General features: G+C 50.0%; 1 protein-coding gene across 1 annotated transcript; it reads left to right on the forward strand.

The window, feature by feature from the left end:
• The first annotated feature begins 2,163 nt into the window (after positions 1-2,163).
• Positions 2,164-22,895, forward strand: LOC130493980 (transmembrane protease serine 9-like). Its single transcript, XM_056867611.1, has 10 exons — positions 2,164-2,230; positions 3,274-3,421; positions 3,617-3,758; positions 5,561-5,815; positions 6,486-6,618; positions 16,253-16,405; positions 17,431-17,578; positions 20,002-20,137; positions 21,170-21,421; positions 22,737-22,895. The coding sequence occupies exons 1-10, from the start codon at positions 2,164-2,166 to the stop codon at positions 22,875-22,877; spliced, it is 1,575 nt and encodes a 524-aa protein (XP_056723589.1). The 3' UTR covers positions 22,878-22,895.
• Positions 22,896-23,293: the final 398 nt, after the last annotated feature.

A 23,293-nucleotide genomic window follows, 5' to 3' on the forward strand; every position in this document is an offset into this window, starting at 1 on the left:
ACCCCCCGATCTGTTTGTCAATTCTCACAATGCCTAGCCCTGAAACATTTCATTAGCGATTTAATGATATAATATCATTTCTGGAAGGGGGGGGAACGGCACAGAATGGAGTTGGGGCATTTTTTAAAAAAATGGCATTCGTGGGGTGAGAGTGATGGATAGGAGAAACGGTGGACAGCGGGAGGAGAGACAACAGTGGGCAGGAAGGGAAGGAAGTCGTAGGTCTGAATTAAGAGTTATTAATGATTTACTGCTCCAGTAACTTCGAATGAGATGAAAGCAAACCACAGATTTGGTATAAAACAGGTTCCTAGAAATGCACAGAAAATGCACATCGGGTGCGAATTGAGTGCTGAAGGACAGGAAAATCATGTAAAATTCAAAATTAGCTGCAGGGCAATCCTGCAAGTCTCGCTAAGCATAAATGACCGTAGACTCATAGAACTGGAAGGGACCTCCAGGGTCATCTAGTCCAACCCCCTGCACAACGCAGGACATTCACAACTACCTCCCCCCACACACACCCAATGACCCCATACTCCATGCCCAGAAGATGGCCAAGGTGCCCTCCCTCTCATGATCTGCCTAAGATCATAGAATCAGCATCGCTGACAGATGGCCATCTAGCCTCTGCTTAGAAACCTCCAGGGAAGGAGTGCTTACCACCTCCCGAGGAAGCCTGTTCTATTGAGGAACCACTGTAACTGTTAGAAAATTCTTCCTAACGTCTAGACGGAAACTCTTTTGATTTAATTTCAACCCGTTGGTTCTGGTCTGACCTTCTGAGGCAACAGAAAACAACTCGGCACCATCCTCTATATGACAGCTCTTCAAGTACTTGAAGATGGCAGTAGTGTCCAGAAGATGGCAACAAAAACCCTCCAAGAACCCTGGCCAATCTGGCCTAGAGGAAAGTTGCTTCCTGACCCCCAAGTGGCGATCGGCATTCCCCTGGGCATGCAAGAAAGGGCCACGAGAGCCAATCCCTGACCCAACCCTTCCTGCCCTCTCTCTCATGACCTGCCATTGACCTAATCATCTACAAAAGAAGGAGGAATATTACCAAGTAGCATGTAGGAATTCAGCCTGCACCTATATTAACCCCCCTCCCCCAATGCCTTGGTATCTCAGCTGTTACATAAGAAGGGTTTGCAAACTAGAGGATGGGTAGATATCAGAAGCTGGCAGTGCGAATACCCGGCCGAGATGCTGTTTGGATCGTGCCCCATAAAAGTCCTACTGCTCTGTAACCCCTTGTTAGTATCAACAGCTATTTAGTTTGGTGTGACTTTCAGGATGGAATTTAGCCCAGTAGTACAGCTGAAGAATCGAGACACCCATCTAATCTGCTTCTCCAAATGACTCCCTGATGTGCAAAGGTGAGGAGATGGTTCAGGGTCAGATGAAGGACCCAATGGGCAGCAATGGTTCCACCAGGTTTCTCCCTCTCTCATAATACCATAATGCGGGGTCATCTGCTGAAGATGGAGGGTGAGCGATTCAAAACAGACAAAAGGAACTATTTCTTCACACAACGCATAGTTAAAATGTGGAACTCCCTGCCCCAGGATGTGCAGTTGGCTGCCAACTTGGAAGGCTTTAAGAGGGGAGTGGACATGTTCATGGAGGAGAGGGCTATCCATGGCTACTAGTCAAAACAGAAACTAGTCATGATGCATACCTACTCTCTCCAGTATCAGAGGAGCAGGCCTATTCTATTAGGTGCTGTGGAACGCAGGCAGGATAATGCTGCTGCAGCCGTCTTGCTTGTGGGATTCTTAGAGGCATCTGGTTGGCCGCTGTGTGAACAGACTGCTGGACTTGACGGGTCTGATCCAGCAGGGCTTTTCTTACATGCTTATGTTCTTATCATCCCAAAGAGGACTCAAGAGGGTACCAATCATCCCGAATGCACAATATAAACAGCTTTCTTTGCAACAATCTCTCATCCACATTATTTCTCTTGTCTCCTCCCCAAAGACCAGACCTCAAACTGATCAACTTTGTTTGTAACTGCAGAGATGACAGATACAACAGGCGGAAAGATCTGATGGTATCCCCTCGTGGCTTCAACCGTCACTAGCCGGTCGATAAAATACGATAAGAGCCAGACAGATCAAGTTGCCACAGTGTTAGAAGAACACCCCAGGGAAGGAGTCCGAAATGGAGCGCTCCCCGAGTCTGGGCTTCTTCCTCCTGGCCTCCTTAGCTGCCCATGTGGCCTTTGGTGGTGAGTAGCACATTCCTGGGCTGTGGTTAATCTGCTTATTGGGGAGAATCCGAACTGTCTCCCATTTTGACCCTGTGTTGTTCTATGTACAGCACATTGTTTATTTGGGGGAATTATTTATCACAAGGTACACTGATTTCCAAACAGCATTATTTATCTGTGTAAGGGCCAATTCATAGAAACTACGCAAAAGTATCTCAGTGGGCAGACACAACCTACTGGCTTCCTCTCTCACAATAGACACTTTGTGAGGTAGGTGAGGCTGAGAGAGTTCAGAGAGAACTGTGACTAGCCCAAGGTCACCCAGCTGGCTTCATGTGGAGGAGCGGGGAAACCAACCCGGTTCGCCAGATTAGCGTTTGCCGCTCATGTGGAGGAGTGGGGAATCAAACCCCGTTCTCCAGATTAGAATCCACTGCTCTTAACCACTACACCACACTGGGACGAGCCAAACCATTTCACACAGGGATAAACCCCACACATTTTTGGAGCCAGATTTTTTAAGACACAATGCAAATTTTATTTATGGAATTCTTTAACTCATCTGGAGTTAAAATGCATTCATGCAAGCTATTTTCAGAAGACAAATTGAAGAAACGCCAAATGGAGCCTCATTTGTTGGAAGCAGTCTGCCTCCAGTTGCCGGAACCAAATGCCTTGGCTGGGAATTTTCCAAGGCTTTTGTCTGGCCATGGTTGAACGCTGGAGTAGTGGGGTTAGATTACTGGACAAAGATTTGGGAGAACCGGGTTCAAAATCCCACTCTGCTATGAAGTTCACTGGATGATCTTCAGCAAGTCTTGGCCTCAGCTCCCTCACAGGGTTGTTTGGAGGATAAAACTAAGAGGAGCAGAGAACCATGTATGTTACTCTGAGTTTCTTGAAGGAAGGGTAGGATTAAAAAGGCATTAGATAGATTTGAATGGCTTTAGTCTGATCCAGCACAAGAAGTCCTGTGTTCCTAACCAACGGGTCTCACTCCGACCAAAACTCCATCTGTTTCCAAGCAAGGCAAACTCACATCCAGTTTTGGTGTATTTCAGGCACTCTACGCAGCCAGATCGTCGGAGGGCACGAAGCCCCCCCACACTCTCGACCTTATGCAGCAGCTCTAAAAAGAAACGGATATTTTGGCTGCGGGGGCTTCCTGGTGGCCCCTCAGTGGGTGATGTCTGCAGCCCACTGCAACGGGTGAGTCCTCTGGTGGAGTCCAGGAGGTCCATCAGGCGGTAGCCGGTGGAGGGGAAGGGGCCGGGAGAGGCTGTGTGGGGATGGCTCTGAGTTCCAGGATGCGTAGGGGTTGTGTCTCAGGCATCAGCAGGTCGTGAGCCACAGCTGGTACATTTGACCCCAATTGGCTTTTTGTCTTCCTTTTCTTTTCCCAAGAGACATCCTTGTCATTCTGGGAGCTCACGATCTGGACGCTGTAGAAGACACCCAGCAAGTGTTTGGTGTGGAAAGTACTCATGAACATCCCGACTACAAGATATATGGTGGAACGCCGTACAATGACATTCTTCTCCTGAAGGTAAGAGGAAAGGTCTTCAGGTGGCACTCACACACGCACACACACACAGCATTCTTCAGCGTGGTGTAGTGGTTAGGAGTGGCAGACTCTAATCTGGGGAACGGGTTGGATTCCCCACTCTTCCTCATGAAGCCAGCTGGATGACTGTGGGCCAGTCACAGCTCTCTCTGAACTCTTTCAGCCCCACCTACCTTGCAAGGTGTCTGTTGTGGGGAGAGGAAGGTGATTTTTAGTTGGTTTGAGACTCCTTAAAGATGGAGAAAATTGGGGTACAAAATCCCCATTCTCTTCTTCTTCTTCTTCCTCCTCCCTCAGTGGCCAGGAGCGCCAGGGATCCTTTGCAGGGCCAGCCCAGTTCTCTTGCAAGGAGAGACTGCTGAAGAAATCATTGACTCTGGTCATCATCTGGGGCATCACAAAGGAACTGGCAGCTTGCCAGGAGAAGTGCTTGTCTTAAGTACCAACTAGGGCTGTGCAAAAAAATAATAATAATCCAGTAAATTTAGGATTTGGGCTTATCGGACCCGATTTGTTTTTTTTTAGGGGAGGGAACCTGAAATAAGCCAAATTCCCATACCAGTAAATATAGGAGTTCAGCTTTTCCCCAAGTTTTCCCGAAAAATTCGGTTCCAATGAAGCCTATGGGGCTTTCTGCGGTTCCTGGGGAGCATTTTTGCAGGTAGCGCCCCCAAATATTCAGCGTGGCTCCAAGGGACTCTCCTTGCAAGAACCCCCAAGTTTGGTGAAGATTGGGTCAGGGGGTCCGGAGTTATGGGGTCTGGAAGGGGTTGCCCCCATCCTCCTCCATAGAAAAGAAATAGCGAAGTGGCTGTATTCAGATTCTTTAGTGGGAACTTCGCTGTGTATCTCTATGGAGGAGCCGGGCTTTAAACCATGGGAAAGTTCGCCCGGCTCCTCCATAGAGATACATAGCGAAGTTCCCACTAAAGAATCTGAATACAGCCACTTTGCTATTTCTTTCTATGGAGGAGGATGGGGGCGACCCCTTCCAGACCCCATAACTCCGGACCCCCTGACACAATCTTAACCAAACTTGGGGGTTCTTGCAGGGAGAGCCCCTTGGAGCCACGCTGAAAAGATGGGGACTCTACCTGCAAAAATGCCACCCCAGGAGCTGAGGAGAGCCGTTCCTGAAAAAGGCAGATATTTATCCTGCTTTTTCGGGGTTTGCAAATCCAACTTTGCCATCTTCCCCAGTTTTAGGGGGAAATTTACTGACATGGCATTTTTTCAGTATTTTTTTGGTTCGGGTTTATCGATATGCAGAGCCCTAGTAGCAACACCAAAAGGAGGTTGCTCACCATCTCCCTGACTGAGACACTTTGCTGAAATTTCTTTCCAACCAGCTTCTGTTTCTCCTGCTTCTCAACTTCAGCCGTGGTTTTGTCTTCCAGTTATTCCCATTACAGAATCACAACTCATGTTCCTGTCATTAGGTCACCTGTTGTTTCCTGCATGTCACATAGGGTTACCAATTATGGCATGGAAATTTCCTGGAGATTTGGGGGTGGAGCTCGGGGACAGGCCTGCGCGGGGCATAATGCCATAGAGTCCAATTGCCAAAGCTGCTGTTTTCTCCTGGGAAACTGATTTCTGGAGATCCGCTGTAATTCCGGGAGAGCTCCAGGACCTACCTGGACGTTGGCAACCCTCATATCTCAGCTCTTTTCCATTGTTTAGCTCAAAAAGACCACTCTGTCAGCGGCTCCTAAGAAGGTGGGCTACTGAGGGCAGGTAATTTTTCAGCACAAACGTTCTCCCTTCTGTTTCCTTGCCGACAGCTGGATCGCGAAGCCAAGCTCAACAAATACGTCCAAGTCATTCCTTTACCACAGACCGAAAACGATCTCCCCAAAAACACAGAATGTGTCGTCGCGGGCTGGGGACGCATCGACGACCGGTATGAAGCTTCGTCCAAGCTTTTTATGACCAACGTCACCTTCCCTGGCCGCAGGAAGTGCCTGCAGTTCTTCCCAGAACTCACCGACGGGATGGTTTGCGCAGGGAGCCGCTCCAAGCTCTGTGATGTCAGCAACGTGAGTGCCACCATCTTGGTTCCCCCCCCCAAATGTCAAGCTTCCCAAGTCCTTGGGAGATTTCAAGATGTGCTGGTTAGTTAAATCGGCCCTTTGGCCTCTTCTTAACTAGGGTCACCAATCCCCAGGTGGTGGCTGGAGATCTCCTGCTATTAGAACTGAGCTGCAGCCAATGGAGATCAGTTCCCGTGGAGGAAATGTATGCTTTGGACATTGGGACTTTAGCTTCCGAAATTTCTTCTTCTGTCAAACTAAGACGTTTTTGCTTGCCTGATACTTTTAATTTTCTCAATGTAACTTGACCCCAACCCTCTTTCCCAACATAGCCCATCCACAAAAGAAGAAAAGTCTACATGCACACACACACAGTGGCAGCGAAGAGTTGACATTTTTTTTTAAGGGAGAGTGAGAAGGGGGAGGATGTGAGAGGCAGAAATGTGGATCCAGCTAAACAAGAAATGGAGAAGGTGAGGCATCACCCCTCAAGGAAAGCCTCCTATCGAGGCAGATCCCTTGGGGTCGCATGAGCCACTGATTACATAATCTTACGTTTGTGGCACACAAACAGCATAGACAAAATTTTGCAAGTGTCTAGATTTAGGGACCGCAACTTGCGAAATTTCTTCTTCCGTCAAACTAAGGTGTTTTTGTTTGCCTGATATTTTCTCAGGGGGATTCCGGAAGCGCCCTGGTGTGCAATGGAGCCGCCCATGGGATTGCCTCCTTCAGCTTCCAAGTGCCACCGTCAGTTTACGTCCGTGTCGCTGAGTACCTTCCTTGGATCAGAAAGGTCATGGGGCAAGGCCAGGAAAGGCCAGAACCACCCGCCTTCTGAACCGCCTTCACGCCATTCCCAGCTTCTGCAGACCTGCTTCGTGTCCCCCGTTGGAGAGAGTTAGGCCAGCCTGATTCAGCCAGACAGACATGATATCTGAGCAAGAGACAGGGCCAGTTCTTATTCTGGGGATTGTGGGGTTGGGGGGGTCAGGACTACCTTGTTGACATCCAGATGCTAGCTAATCAGTACCTTCCACAACTGGCTTTGGGTACCAGTTTTCAGAATCCCCCTCTCCCAGTAGCGCCATCCTAGAGAAAACCGCATTTGTACGAATGGCATGGGAGCACCTCCAAAGTAGCCCTGCACTGCCCTACAACTATTATGTCTGTCTTCACTTTGCCCCAGCTTGTCTTTTCCTCTGGGCCAGTTTCTTTAACATGCCCTTTGATCAGTGATGCCCACCAGAGTGCAAACGACCCAGGTTGCACCAGATATAAAGTGTGTGTGTGTGTGGAGGGGTAATCAGAGGTCACTTTCTCCCCCCACCCCCGTACCTTTGTGCATGTACACTATGCGCTCCTCTGGCCGGAGTGAACTGGCTTTGCGTCCCTTTTGCTGAACAATTCATGAAATAAACCACCCTTGCATTTCAAACCTGCATCTTTGTTATGGTGTCCCCGCTGCCCCACTGATCCTACTAGCCTGATGTTTTCCAAAGGTCAGAGACAGAAGAAGAGTTGGTTTTCATACCCCACTTTTCTCTACCTTTAAGGAGTCTCAACGCGGCTTACAATCTGCTTCCTTTCCCCTCCCCACAGCAGGCACCCTGTGAGGTAGGTGGGGATGAGAGAGTTCGGAGAAAACTGTGACTGGCCCAAGGTCACCAAGCAGGCTTCATGTGGAGGAGTGGGGGAATGAACCCGGTTCTCCAGATTAGAGTCCGCCACTCATGCGGAGGTGTGGGGAATCAAGTCCGGTTCTTCAGACTAAAGTTCAACACTCATGCGGAGGTGTGGGGAATAAAACCCGGTTCTCCAGATTAATCACTGCACCATGCTCCTTCCACCAAACAGTGTCCATGGCTGGCCTTTTCCCATTTTTTTCTTATGATTTAATTTTTTTTAATAACAAACTCCATGTAACTCGACCCCAACCCTCTTTCCCAACATAGCCCATTCACAAGAGAAGAAAAGGCTACATGCACACACACACAGAGGCAGCTAAGAGTTGACATTTTTTTAAAGGGAGAGTGAGAAGGAGGAGGATGTGAGAGGCAGCAATGTGGATCCAGCGAAACAAGAAGTGGAGAAGGTGAGGCATCACCCCTCAAGGAAATACAGGAAACCTTGCCAGCTTCTCAGCTGTTGTATGAGACTTTCTCCCTGGTGCAGAGATCTAACATAGAACGGTAGAATAATAGAGTTGGAAGGGACCACCAGGGTCATCTAGTCCAACCCCCTACACAATGCAGGAAATTCACAACACCCTACCTCCCCACACCCCCAGTGACCCCTGCTCCATGCCCAGAAGATGGGGGGGGGACCCTCCAGGATCCCTGGCCAATCTGGGCTGGAGGAAAGTTGCTTCCTAACCCCCAAAGTAGCAATTGACTTTACCCTGGGCATGCAAGAAAGAGCCAAGCACCGACGCAACCCTTCCTGCCCTCCCTCTCCTGATCTGCCATTGACCTAATCATCTACCAAAGAAGGAATATGAGATTCCCAGTGCAGTTCAAGAAGTCACTCGGCAACCAAGGCATAACATGTAATGTTTGGGAAGTGCCCACAGAGATCGTATATAACCTAGGATTTGATTACTGGCTGTGAGGCACAGTTTGGTCGAGAATGTTAAGATTAATCCGAGATAGATCATGTTACCAGAAGTGTGCAATTTTGGTGCACACACACACACCCCAGAACAAGTGGACCACACTGGCTCTTTGTATTTGGCAGCACCAAGAGACGTCACTCTCAGAAAGACCAAGGTAGCTGAATTTAGCAGGATACCCATATACCCGAAAAAGAGTCTTTTGATGAATAAGTGTTAGACTCAGGGCAGGTGATTTAAGAGCATTTTGCCACAGGGACAAGTGAATTGGGGTATTTGGTTCCAGGTTCCACTGGGGATGGGTGGAATCTAGATTGTGTGGGGTTAAAAGCAGCGGACTCTAATCTGGAGAACTGGGTTCGGTTCCCCACTCCTCCACATGAGCAGCGGGCTCTAATCTGGACAACCGGGTTCAATTCCCCACTCCTTCACATGAGCGGTGGGCTCTAATCTGGAGAACCGGATTCGATTCCCCACTCCTCCACATGAAGCCTGTTGGTTGACCTTGGGCTAGTCACAGTTCTCTTCAAACTCTCTCAGCTCCACCTACCTCCCAAGGTATCTGTTGTGGGGAGAGGAAGGGAAGCTGGTTTGAGTCCTCTAGGAAGCCCACAAGCAAGGCGGCTGCAGCAGCACCATCCTGCCTGCGTTCCACAGCACCAAAGATAATAGGCCTGCTCCTCTGAGACTGGAGAGAATAAGGATGCATCTTGACTAGTATCCATTTGGACTAGTAGCCATGGATAGCCCTCCATGAACATGTCCACTCCCCTCTTCAAGCCTTCCAAGTTGGCAGCCATCGCCACACCCTGGGGCAGGGAGTCCCACCATTTGACTATGCGTTGTGTGAAGAAATCACAGCTCCCTTCGTCAGCTAACTCACGGAGTGAGGCGACAGTGAAAACCTTTTACGTTCTCAATGGGAGCAAAGCCTTTTGCTGTTTTTGTGTCTCTGTCCCACTGGTCCGTGAAACTTGTTTTGTAACTTGTTTTTCACGGCATGACTGAATTTCGTCTGCAACACATCCTGTATTTTACGTTAACAGTGCAGCCGCTGTGCCCAAAACGTCTTGCCTATTCTCTCCTCGCCCTTCCTTTGTGGTTTTGTACTAAACATCCAGCCCCGTGAAGAGTTCTGTGAAACTCAGAAGCTCGTTATTTTGTGGTAGTTTGATGGGGGCCTAAGGAAAATGTATTATACAACATTTTGGGGGAGTCTAAAATATAATAAATCTTCCTTTTAGCTGTTTGTTTGTTTTAACTTCCCTGTTCCTGTAGAAATCAGTTTCACATGCACATATGCCGACTTTCTCCACCACTTAAGGGAGAATCAAACCGGCTCGCAATCAAACCGGCTTACACCTTCCCTTCCCGGCTTACATCTTCCCACAGCAGACACCCTGTGAGGTAGGTGGGGCTGAGAGAGTGTGACTGGCCCAGCTGGCTTCATGGGGAGGAGTGGGGAAACCATTCCGGTTCACCAGATTACCGTCTGCCGTTCATGTGGAGGAGAGGGGAATCAAACTTAGTTCTCCAGATTAAAGTCCACTGCTCCAAACCACACGCTCTTAACCACTACACAACGCTGGCTCTCAAAAGGTGAACACGTAAAGCAAAACACACACACGTCGCATGCAAGGCCCCCAAATAGGGTCACCTACTCTGGGTTGGGAAATTCCTGGAGATTTGGTTGTGGGGTTTGGGGATGGTGGGATTTGAGGCAGAGAGGGACCTCAGTAGGGCATAAGGGCATAAAGTCCACCCTCCAATGCACCCGTTTTCTCCAGGGGAACCGACTTCTGTACTCAGGAGATGGTTGTGACTCCAGGAGATCTAAGGTTGCCAGGTCCCTCTTCGCCACCAGTGGGAGGTTTTTGGGGCGGAGCCAGAGGAGGGCAGGATTCGGGGAGGGACTTCAATGCCATAGAGTCCAATTGCCAACGCGGCCATTTTTCTCCAGGGGAACTGATCTCTATCGGCTGGAGGTCAGTTGTAATAGCAGGAGATCTCCAGCTAGTACCTGGAGGTTGGCAACCCTAGCTCCCGCTGATCTGAGTGATTAAGAAATCTATGGTCATGTGATCACAACTAGCTTGTGGCCACATATAGATGGAAGCGGTCCTACAGAGAGGAGGTCACGACGGACTTTAAAGGTTAAACACCAGCAGCTTTAACTGAGCAGGGAGCAAACTGGCAGCCGGTGTAACTGTCTTACTACATTCTGCACCAACTACCATAGCTTTTGTGTTGTCTTCAAGGGCAGCTCCATGTACAGCATGTTACAGTAGTCCCGTCTCAAGGTTAGTGTAGCGCCGACTAGCACAGCCAAGATAGTAGAGTCTAAGGCACTTTTGGTTTACCTCTTTTTGAGCAGAAGGGTTAGATCCAACCGAACGCCCAGGATCTTGGAAGAGGCCTGAACTACAGATTGCAACTTGATGTCAGGAGCAGGTAATCTCTTATGTGCAAAGAGTCCCAATTTGGATCAGAACCACAGCACGGGTGGGGAGAAAAGGATTCAGCTTTCTCCCTGCACCATCTTCTCCGTTTAGGGATGCCAGCCTCCAGGATGTAATCCCCCAGGATTACAGCTCATCTCCAGACTACAGAGATCCGCTCCCCTGGAGAAAATGGATGCTTTGGGGGGGGGGCGGACTATATATGGGGCATTGGGCCCCACTGAGGTCCCTGTCCACCCCAGGCTCCAGCCCCAAATCTCCAGGAGTTTTGCAACCTGGATCTGGCAACCCTACTCCCCCCCCATCCCTCGCTTGTGGGCAGGGGGGGGGACCTGGCAACCCTCTCTCAGTTCCAAATGGCCTGGGGGCCTTATTTGTCACACGAAGGGGGGGGGGAGCTGTGTGTGTCCTGATGGGCTGACAGAGAAGCATTGCCCCATCTACGTGAAGGTGGATCGCTCTCACCAGCGCAACTGAAGGCCTATCCACACGTAGGGCTGCCAACCTCCAGGCGGTGGCTGGAGATCTCTCGCTATTACAGCTGATCTCCAAGCAGCAGAGATCAGTTCCCCTGGAGAAAATGGCCATCTTGGAAGGTGGAGTCTATGGCACTTTACCCCACTGAAGTCCTTCCGAAACTCTTCAGGCTCCACCCTCAAAATCTCCAGGTACTTCCCAATCCGGAACTGGCAACCCTATCCACACGAGACCCTTGGTCCAGCAGCTCTCCAAGGTCTCAGGTGGAGGTCTTTCACATCCCCTACTTGCCCAGTCCCTTTAACTGGAGATGCTGGGGATTGAACCTGGGACCTTCTGCATGCCAAGCAGAGGCTCTACCACTGAGCCACAGCCTATCTCCATGGCTCTCCAGGGTCTCAGGCAGAGGTCTTTCCCATCACCTACTTGCCCGGTCCCTTTAACTGGAGATGCCACTGGGGATTTAACCGGGGACCTTCTGCAAGCCCAACAGGGGCTCTTCCACCAACCCACGGCCGCTGCCCCCTCTGCACTGTTTGTGTGAGCCCGAGTTCCCCCAAGCTGAAAAGCTGAGCAGGAATTTCAAGCTGGTCCTTCCAAACCCGAGCCTGGCCCACTCCTCCTGCCTGCCTCTTCTGAGCTTAAGAATTATCGGTTCGACACAGGACCCCCACCACCACCCCTGAATCTTTGAATCTGGGCCCCCAAACAAAGCAGAAGCTTTCCTTGTGACTTTCAACAATCGGGGCTAAGTCAACCGTTAAGGGGCCCGATATCTAGTGCGTCTGGTTTTTGGGAGGAGAGGGGATCTGATACGAGGGAGGCAGCAACGATCAACGGGAAAATATTTGCGAAAGGTTATCTGTAACAAGTCATTATCTTCTGAACTCAGTTCCGACAAGGGGCTGCTTTTCCTCCAGAACAGTTAAGGTCATCGCTCCAGCCCCCTTATCAGCGCTGCGCAGAATTGTTCTCCGGATGGCACGTGGCTCGAGTCAGCTCGGCAGCCGTTAGACACAAAATTCAACTGGAACAAAGTTTTTTTTTTAAATCAATTCCTTCCAACTGGACAAGGTCCAGGAAAGGCTATGAATGGATCTCTAGCACATTTTCTTTTTTAAATCAGACCCTAATTTGGAGAGAAAGGAGATCTTGCAAATCTTTTAAATGAACTGATGGCTGCAAATAAACTGATAAGTAGAGAGCCAGCATGGTGCAGAGGTTAAAATGTCACACTAGGATCTGGATACCCAGGTTCAAATCACCACTCTACACATGAACACATGAAGCTGCCTTATACTGAATCAGACCCTCAGTCCATCAGTCAGTATTGTCTACTCAGACCGGCAGCGACTCTCCAAGGTCTCAGGTGGAGGTCTTTCACATCACCTCCTTGCCCAGTCCCTTTAACTGGAGATGCCCCTGGGGATTGAACCTGGGACCTTCTGCATGCCAACCAGAGGCTCTATAAACTGAGCCACAGCCCTTCCACTCTAGAAAGGGATCTTGGGGTGGTAGTGGGTCGCTCGATGAAGATGTCAACCCAGTGTGCAGCTGCTGTAAAAAAAAGGCAAATTCCATGCTGGCCATAATTAGACGAAGAATAGAGAATAAAACGGCTGCTATCATACTGCCCTTGTACATACTATGGTGAGACCACTTTTGGAATACCATGTACAATTCTGGCCACACCAAAAAAAGGATATTGCAGAGCTTGAGAAGGTGCAGAAAAGAGCAACCAAAATGATCAGGGGGCTGGAGGAGCAGTTAAAACACTTAGGGATGTTTAGCTTGGAAAGAAGGCGGTTAAGGGGAGACGTAATAGAGGTCCATAAAATTATGCATGGTGTGGAGAGAGTGGATGGGGAGAAGCTTTTCTCCCTCTCTCATAATACTAGAAGGTGGGGTCATCTGCCGAAGCTGGAGGGTGAGAGATTCAAAACTGATAAAAGGAAGTATTGCTTCACACAACACGTAGTTAAGTTGTAGAACTCCCTGCCGCAGGATGTGGTGATGGCTGCCAACTTGGAAGGCTTGAAGAGGGGAGTGCACATGTTCATGGAGGAGAGAGGTATTCATGGCTACTAGTCAAAATGGATACTAGTCATGATGCATACCTGTTCTCTCCAGGATCAGAGGAGCATGCTGAATATATCAGGTCCCATGGAACACAGGCAGGGCAATGCTGCTGCAGTCGTCTTGTTTCGGGGCTTCCTAGAGGCACCTGGTTGGCCGCTGTGTGAAGAGACTGCTGGACTTGATGGGCCTGGGTCTGATCCAGCTTATGGAATCTTATGGAATCTTGCTGGGTGACCTTGGACCAATCACACACTCTCAGCCTAACCTACTTCATTGCTTTGGGCCAATCATACACTTTCAGCCTGGCCTACCTCACAAGGGTTCTTGTGAGGATAAAATGGAGGAGAGGGGATGGATGTAAGCCACTTGGGATCTCCACTGGGGAGAAAGGTGGGATATAAACGAAGCAAACAAATAAATAGTTGATCGGGGCTACAGCGGGGGAATGTGGGAATCAACTAGGGTTGCCAACCTCCAGGTACTAGCTGGAGATCTCCTGCTATTACGACTGATCTCCAGCTGATAGAGATCAGTTCCCCTGGAGAAAATGGCCACTTTGACCATTGGGCTCTATGGCATTGGAGTCCCTCCCCTCCCCAAACCCTGCCCTCCTCAGGCTCTGCCCCAAAAACCTCCCGCCAGTAGCGAAGAGGGACCTGGCAAACCTACTCCCCATGCTAAACTCTACCTTCTCCAGACACTGCCCCCAAAATTTCCAGGAATTTACCAAACTAGAATTGGCCACCCTTTGGGCATGCAAAATCAGCACTTGGACATCAACTTCTAATTATGGCAAATGTGCTAGTCTGTTTTAGCAAAATAAGAGGAGTCCAGTAAATGCTAACAGAACTGATTCCAATATGAGCTTTCATGAGTCATAGCTCACTTCTTCAGATATGTGGAAATCGCACCAGGAATCTTATTTAAGGGGGAGATTATCGGAGGGGGATTAAGGCACAGAGTGAATTTCCATCGTGAATCTTTTAAGCGCAAATCTACCTTTTGTCTCCTTCCCGAGGATTTACACTTGAAAGGTTCACGACAGAATTAATTCTTTGCCTTAATTCCTCTGTCCCCTCCACCCCATAATCTTCTCCCTTAAGTAAGCTTCCCTGCCTGATCTCCACATATCCCAAGAAGCAGGCTGTGACTCATGAAAGCTCCCATTGAAATAAATGTTAGTCTTGAAGGCAGGGCTCCCCGGTGTGGTTAGGAGCCCCGTGGCGCAGAGTGGTCAGCTGCAGTCCTGCAGTCCAAGCTCTGCTCACGACCTGAGTTCGATCCCGACGGAAGTCGTTTCGGGTAGCCGGCTCAAGGTCGACTCAGCCTCCCATCCTTCCGAGGTCGGTGAAACGAGTACCCAGCTTGCAGGGGGTAAAGGGGAGACGACTGGGGAAGGCCCTGGCAAACCACCCCGTAAAATCAAGTCTGCCTAGTAAACGTTGGGATGTGACGTCACCCCATAGGTCAGGAATGACCCGGTGCTTGCACAGGGGACCTTTACCTTTACTTTTACCCCAGTGTGGTGCCCGCTAACTGATCAAATGTTTTGGAGAAAGTAGATGGGGCTTTTGCCCAGTAGCGTTCGTGACTGGCCATTGGAAATCTAATCGGCTGTGCAGATTTTTAAAAAATTTGTTTTGGCATCAGCTGCCAGAACAACATAAGGAGCTTACCTTCAGTCAGCATGGTGTAGTGGTTAAGAGCGGCGGAGTCTAATCTGGTGGACCGGGTTTGATTCCCCACTCCTCCGCATGAAGTCTGCTGGGCGACCTCGGGCCAGTCGCAGTTTTCTCTGAACTCGCTCAGCCTCACCTACCTCTAGGGTTGCCAGGTCCCTCTTCACCACCAGCGGGAGGTTTTTGGGGATGGAGCCTGAGGAGCCTGAGGAAGGCGGGGTTTGGAGAGGGGAGGGACTTCAAGGCTGTAGAGTCCAATTGGCAAAACGGCCATTTTCTCCAGGTGAGCTGATCTCTATTGGCTGGAGATCAGCTATAATAGCAGGAGATCTTCAGCTAGTACCTGGAGGTTGGCAACCCTATCCCTGCCTCAGGATGTCGTGATGGCTGCCAATTTGGAAGGCTTGAAGAGGGGAGCGGAGGAAAAAGCTATTCATGGCTACTAGTCCAAATGGATACCAGTCATGATGCACACCTATTCTCTCCAGGATCAGGGGAGCAGGACTATTATATTAGGTGCTGTGGAGCACAGGCAGGATGGCGCTGCTGCAGCCGTCTTGTTTGTGGCCTTCCTAGAGACACCTGGTCGGCCACTGTGTGAGCAGACTGCTGGACTTGATGGGCCTGGGTCTGATCCAGCAGGGCCTTTCTTATGTTCTTATGGAGGAGAGGGCTATCAATGGCTACTAGTCTTATGTCCCTATGTTCTTATGTAATGTGCCACTGGACTTCCATTGTATACCAAGCTCTGGCCATTCACAATCCACTGCCTTATGCAGAGACAAGCCATTTGTCCATCTGCCTCACTTTTGGCTGCCGCTCTTTTGGGGGGGGGGTGTCCCCTTGCGCTCCCGAAGATCCTTCAACTGGACCTGGCTGGGATTGAACCTGGGACCTTTTGCATTCGACACAGGTGCTCTGGCACTGTGCTAAATTCTACAGCCTCAAGGAACGGCACCCGTGACAATCCCTGGTGAGAACACCGCCGCTGTTCTCCAGCCAGATCTCCCGCAGCCTGATGCTATCAGATGGCCGTTTCACCAACGTGGAAAAGATGGACGTTAGAGATGAGAGCCAGGAGGTGGGCTGGAATCTCCTGCTTTGATCACAAACCGAGCTGTGGTCGCTTCCTTCCTAGAGGAACCAACCCAGCGGGCAGCTATAAAACCAGCTCGACCGAGCAGCTGCCATCTGAAGTTGGCAGTTCACCCGGGAAAGCTGGACGCCAAGATGAAGAACTTCCACCGGCATCTTCTCCTGCTTCTGCTCTGCTGCGGCTTAGTCAAACCTGGTAAGGAATGGGAAAGTGGGCGCCCGGTTCTACCTGTACATCAAGAGAGGAGTGGAGATGTTTAGGGTATGTTTAACCCGAAGAGGAGAAGACTGAGAGGGGATCTGATAACCATCTTCAAGTGCCTGAAAGGCTGTCATAGAGAGGAGGGTGCCGAGTTGTTTTCTGTTGCCCCAGAAGGTCGGACCAGAACCAGCGGGTTGAAATGAAATCAAAAGAGTTTCTGTCTAGACACTAGGAAGAACTTTCTAACAGTTAGAGCGGTTCCTCAGTGGAACAGAGGCTTCCTCGGGAGGTGGTGGGCTCTCCTTCCCTGGAGGTTTTGGAGCAGAGGCTAGGTGGCCACCTGTCAGCAATGGTGATTCTATGACCTTAGGCAGATCATGAGAGGGAGGACAGGAAGGGTTGCATCACTGTTTGGCCCTTGTGGCTCTTTCTTACATACTCTGGGTAAAGCTGATTGTTTCCTGACCCCAGAGTGGTAATTTCCCTCCAGTCCAGATTGGCCAGGGATCCTGGAGGGTTTCTTTTCCCATCCTCTGGGCATGGAGTAGGGGTCAGTAGGGGTGTGGGGGAGGAGGTAGTTGTGAATTTCCTGCCTTGTGCAGGCGGTTGGACTAGATGACCCTGGTGGTCCCTCCCAACTCTATGATTCTATTCTATAGCCCACCTTTCTCCCCAGTGGAGATCCAAAGTGGTTTACATCCATTTCCTCTCCTCCATTTTATCCTCACAAGAACCCTGCGAGGTAGGCTAGGCTGAAAGTATATGACTGGCCCAAAGCAATGAAGTAGGTTAGGCTGAGAGAGATGGCCACCTGTCAGCAATGCTTGGGCAGATGATGAGAGGGAGGGCACCTTGGCCATCTTCTGGGCATGGAATAGGGGTCACTGGGTGTGTGTGTGGGGAGGTAGTTGTGAATGTCTTGCATTGTGCAGGGGGTTGGACTAGATGACCCTGGAGGTCCCAACCCTATGATTCTGGAGCGAAGAGAGAGCCAGTAATTCTTCTTGCGATTCCCGCAGGTCCTTTGCGAAGCCTGATCATCGGTGGCCAGGAAGCCAAGCCACACTCCAGGCCTTACATAGCTGCCTTGAAAGTGGGAGCTCGGTTTGGCTGCGGTGGGTTTCTGGTGGCGCCCCAATGGGTCATGACTGCAGCGCACTGCATGGGGTAAGTCCTGTCCATTCCTCCCAGGGTGTCCTGTGCCACTCAAGGAAAGCTGCAGAGCTCCGGAGTGGGGGGCACCCCACTGAGGGAGGCCGCCTTTCCAGTTGTTCCCCCCGGTAGTGTCTCCTGGAACAGAAAACCCTTTCAAGCCAGCTTTGTGCTGTTCTCCTATCAGGGTATGTGAGCCTTATTTCAAGCTGGCGTTACCAATCTCCAGGATAGCCTATAGAATCATAGAGTTGGAAAGGTCATAGAGGCCATCTAGTCCAACCCCCTGCTCAATGCAGGATCAGCCTAGAGCATCCCTGACAGGTGCAGCCTCTGCTTAAAGACTGCCAGGGAGGGGGAGCTCACCACCTCCCTAGGTAACTGATTCCACTGTCAAACAACTCTTACTGTAAATATTTCCCCCCTAATATCCAGCCGGTACCTCTCCGCCCGCAATTGAAACCCAGTATTGCGAGTCCTGTCCTCTGCTGCCAACAGGAACAGCTCCCTGCCCTCCTCTAAGTGACAGCCCTTCAAAGACTTCAAGAAAGCAATCCTGTCCCCCCTCAACCTCCTCTTCTCCAGACTGAACGTTCCCAACTCCCTCAGCCTTTCCTCGTAGGGCTTGGTCTCATAAGAACATAAGAACGGCCCTGCTGGATCAGACCCAGGCCCATCAAGTCCAGCAGTCTGTTCACACAGTGGCCAACCAGGTGCCTCTAGGAAGCCCACAAACAAGACGGCTGCAGCAGCATTATCCTGCCTGTGTTCCACAGCACCCAAAATAATAGGCATGCTCCTCTGATACTAGAGAGAATAGGTCTCCAGGCCCCCGATCATCCTCATCGCTCTCCTCTGCACCAGCTCCCTTCTGTCCACATCCTTTTTGAATTGAGGCCTCCAGAACTGCACACAATACTCCAGGTGCAGCCTGACGAATGCAGAATTACAACTTCTCTCAAGACTCCAGAGACCACTTCCCCTGGAGAGAGTGGTTGCACTGGAGATGGACTATATGGTGTGTTGCCCCCTGAAGTCTTCCCCCCCCTAAAAAAAAAAAAAATTCTCTCGCCAGGCTCCCCTCACAAATTTCCAAGATCTTCCCAATCCAGTCTTGGCAACTCTGTTCAGTATCATTTTGCTGATAATATTTGCAGTTTTAAATTTCCATCTTGATGTTTTGTTTATATGGTGATTTCCTGGTGATTTCCGTAGGGGATGGAAAGTTGGGTGAGGGGAGACAAATAGGTTTCAATAAAGTAATAAATTGGGGGAATGTCATTGTTGAGCGGTAGTTTTGGGGTACGCAGGGACGCTCTTCTTCCCTGGAGGTTTTGAAGCAGAGGCTAGATGGCCATCTGTCAGCAATGCTGATTCTACGACTTTGGGCAGATCATGAGAGGGAGGGCACCTTGGCCATCTTCTGGGCATGGAGTAGGGGGTCACTGGGGGTGTGGGGAGGGAGGTAGTTGTGGATTTCCTGCACTGTGCAGGGGGTTGGACTAGATGAGCCTGGTGGTCCCCTCCAACTCTATGATTCTATGACTTTTGCCTCCAGATTAGCATCTCTGGCTCTGGGAATGTTGTCAGTGGGTTTTTCTTTCTAAATTTTCTCTCCCCCCTCCCCCAAGTCAAAGTCAGAACTGCTACCATAAAACTAAAGCGTAAGACATTTATCATTTATAGGGTCACCATAAGTCAGAAGCAACTTAACAGCACTTAACACACCCAGATAAATATATACAGGTGGCAAATTAAGAACGGTTCCAGATGAAGTGAAGGATTCTGAAATGGAGGGGAAAAAACTTTCATCAAATGAAATGCAGTTGTATTCCTTCAAGACTCTTCAGTCTTGAAGGAATGCAGTTATGCATTCTTCAAATGCATTCTTCAAATGCATTCTTCAAATGCAGTTATATTCCTTCAAGACTATGCCCTTCATCCAAAGGGCATATAGCGTAGGGTTGCCAGGTCCCTCTTCGCTATCGGCAAGAGGTTTTGGGGGGCAGAGCCTGAGGAGGGCGGGGTTTGGGGAGGGGAGGGACTTCAATGCCATAGAGTCCAATGGCCTAAGCGGCCATTTTCTCCAGGTGATCTCTATCGGCTGGAGATCAGTTGAATAAGCAGGAGACCTTCTGCAACTACCTGGCAGTTGGCAACCCTAATAGAACGTGATCCACAGGGCTTTTAAAAGCTATTTTTTTCCTCCCACCTGGTTGAAAATAATCATGGCAGACTTGGCTGCCACCTGTAGACCAATCCCCAGGCTCCAAAGTAGGAGCCACTAACAAAAGTACACGTGGTTCCAGGAAGAAGTCGTTTTCACACTTCTCTGCACCCATGGGAACGATCCACTTAATCCACACACAGAGAGGAGGGAGGAAATGGGCAGATTTACCACTGGATTCTAACAGCTATGTACCGGTCTTCCATTCTAGCGATATGACGGTTATCTTGGGAGCACACAGTCTTTATGACATGGAAAAGTCTCAGCAGGTGCTCGGGGTCGAATCTTACCACATGCACCCAGAATATGATCCGTTCAGCGTTTCGAACGATATCCTTCTCCTGAAGGTAGAGTCTTCCAAATCTTCTGTTGCTTGACGATCCCAAAGCCGAAGGCTGTCCCCAGATATAAAGCCTGGCGCGCAATCTCACCTTTCCCAAACAGACGTGGCTTCCTGAGTGACCCCCGGTGGGTAGGGTTGCCGGCTCTGGGGCTGGGAAATGTAGGAGATTTTGCAGGTGGAACCTGGGGAGGACGCGGTTTGGGAAGGGGAGGGACTTCAATGGGGTATAATGCCACAGAGCCATTTTCTCCAGGGGAACTCATCTCTGTTGCCTGGAGGTCAGTTGTCACCCTAGCCGCCATCTGGAGGTTGGCAACCCTATGGGCTCTGCAGGCAGACACATCTTTCTACTGCCTTGAGGACTGACCATATTTCACTGTGTAATGGTTATCACAGTACAACACTTGCGATTAGTCTTATGAGAGGCCGATTGACTCTATTATATTTGTTGTTGCCCCGTGGCGCAGAGTGGTCAGCTGCAGTACTGCAGTCCAAGCTCTGCTCACGACCTGAGTTCGATCCCGACGGAAGTCGGTTTCAGGTAGCCGGCTCAAGGTTGACTCAGCCTCCCGTCCTTCCGAGGTTGGTCAAATGCGTACCCGGCTTGCTGGGGGTAAAGGGAAGATGACTGGGGAAGGCACTGGCAAACCACCCCGTAAACACAAGTCTTACTAGGAAACGTCGGGATGTGATGTCACCCCATGGGTCAGGAATGACCTGGTGCTTGCACAGGGGACCTTTACCTTTTTAATTCACTTGACTTCATTTCTCTGGGTTTTTCCTTGGCCTCTGTGCTGGTTGTTGAGTGACTACATGTATTTTTTTGTTGTTGACAACCTAGAGATTGGCAGCCCTATGGTACACCCATCGCTCTGCAGACAGGCACAAACCTTCCTACTACCTTGAGGACTAGAGACCTTCTTTCTAAAAATCAAACCTGGGTTCTACCCAAACCCACATTTTTGCACGCGTTTCCAGATCTCTCATGGGCTTTACCACGAGTAGACCGTTAACGCCTCCTTGCTTCTTTCCCCAGCTGACGTCCAAAGCCATCCTCAACAAGTACGTCCAACCAGTGCCCATGCCGAAGTCCCCCAGTGACCTCCCCGCTGGGACGCCATGCAGCTTGGCGGGGTGGGGCCTGATTGACAAAGATCAGCTCACCGAAAAACTCTTCGAGACCAACATCACCATCGTCAGCCGCAAGAAATGCATGCGGTTTTACCCAGAACTCAACGACGGGATGATTTGCGCTGGCAGCCACAATCAGATGCGGGATACAAGTCAGGTTGGTGGTGGGAAGGGCAGATCTTGGCATTAAAGAAAGCCAGGGATTTGATGTGGAAACGGAGATGATTAAAATCATTTCCATCAACAAGACAACTGTGGACGGAATAGCCAATGTGGTGCCCATGGGTGCCAAGGCACCTGCTGGCACCTTTCCTGGCACCCACAAGGTGTTTTTAGAAAGTGGACAGGGTCAGGTGGGGCTTTTTCCCAGCAAGGCTTAGAATCATAGAATCATAGACTTGGAAGGGGCCACCAGGGTCATCTAGTCCAACCCCCTGCACAATGCAGGAAATTCACAACTACCTCCTCCCCCCACACACCCCAGTGACCCCTACTCCATGCCCACACGATGGCCAAGATGCCCGCCCTCTCATCATCTGCTTAAGGTCGCAGAATCAGCATTGCTGACAGATGGCCATCTAGCCTCAGCTTCAAAACTTCCAGGAAAGGAGAGCCCACCACCTCCCGAGGAAGCCTGTTCCACCAAGGAACCGCTCTAACTATTAGAAAATTCTTCCTAATGTCTGATTGACCACTGGAGAGTTGATTGGCTGTGCAGATTTTTAAAATGTTTCTTTGGCAGCCATAGGAGACACAAACCACATCCTTCATGCCAAAGAAAACAGGAATTCCTTTCTTTTTCTAGGGTCTTGGCTCTTCACTTTCTTCTTCTGGCTTTGTCCATTCCTTTGCCTCATGCACATATTTTGTATGAACTTAACATGTACAAGGAACATAACTGGTGTGCATAATGATGCATATTGACAAAAAATATGTCGCAAAATGCATACCTTTTATGGGTACAGCTTGGCGAGAAGAAACAGGAAAGTGCAAGATTCATCTTGGGTATGAGAGCCGGTGTGGTGTAGTGGTTAAGAGTGGTGGTTTGGAGCAGTGGACTCCGATCTGGAGAACCGGGTTCGATTCCCCACTCCTCCACATGAGTGGCGGAGGCTAATCTGGTGAACCGGGTTGGTTTCCCCACTCCTCCACACAAAGCCAGCTGGGTGACCTTGGGCTAGTCACTCTTTCTCAGCCCCACCTACCTCACAGGGTGTCTGTTGTGGGGAGGGGAAGATGGTTGTGAGCCGGTTTGAGTCTCCCTTAAGTGGTAGAGAAAGTTGGCATATAAAAACGAACTCTTCTTCTTCTTCAAGGGAGAAGGATAAATCAAAAGTAGAATCTTGCAGGTCCCAGCAGGCAAGAGAAATTCAAAATCATCCAGATTTGCTGACTTGAGCTCACAAGTTCCCAACCCGGGGGGGTTCCAGACATTCTCTGCAATGCCATTTCTGTCCTCTCTCCTTCCGCAGGGAGATTCTGGCGGGCCCATGGTATGCCAGGGCGTGGTGCAAGGAATCGTGTCCTTCGGCAATCATTTCCCTCCTGGGGTGTATACCCGAATTGCCAACTACCTTCCCTGGATCAAGGAAACCATGGAATCCAACCTGTGAGAAGAAACCTCCTCTCTGCTGTTCCCTCCCCTCCTTTTCTAGACCTCCTCTTCCCTTAGCAGCATGTATGGCTTGCGTTCTTCGCCTCTTCTTCCCCAACTGATGCAGCCAAAATTACAGAAATTAAAAGAATCTTTGGGATTTGTAGTCATTTTCTTGAGTAACCACACCCCCTTCTGCATTATGAGCAAATTTCCCATCCTTAAGAACATAAGAAAGGCCCTGCTGGATCAGACCCAGGGCCCATCAAGTCCAGCAGTCTGTTCACACAGTGGCCAACCAGGTGCCTCTAGGAAGCCCCCATACAAGACGACTGCAGCAGCACCATCCTGCCTGTGCTCCACAGCACGTAATATATTCGGCATGCTCCTCTGATCCTATAGAGAATAGGTCTGCATCATGACTAGCATCCATTT

Source organism: Euleptes europaea, chromosome 2, assembly GCF_029931775.1.
Source record: "Euleptes europaea isolate rEulEur1 chromosome 2, rEulEur1.hap1, whole genome shotgun sequence".
Lineage (NCBI taxonomy): Eukaryota > Metazoa > Chordata > Lepidosauria > Squamata > Sphaerodactylidae > Euleptes > Euleptes europaea.

Coding starts and splice junctions, on each gene's coding strand:
- LOC130493980 (XM_056867611.1), top strand. CDS start 2,164: ATGGAGCGCTCCCCGAGTCTGGGCTTCTTCCTCCTGGCCTCCTTAGCT. Junction 6,619..16,252: donor CAGAAAGGTCATGGGGCAAG/GCCAGGAAAGGC, acceptor CTTCCTTCCTAG/AGGAACCAACCCAGCGGGCA. Junction 16,406..17,430: donor CTGCGGCTTAGTCAAACCTG/GTAAGGAATGGG, acceptor CGATTCCCGCAG/GTCCTTTGCGAAGCCTGATC.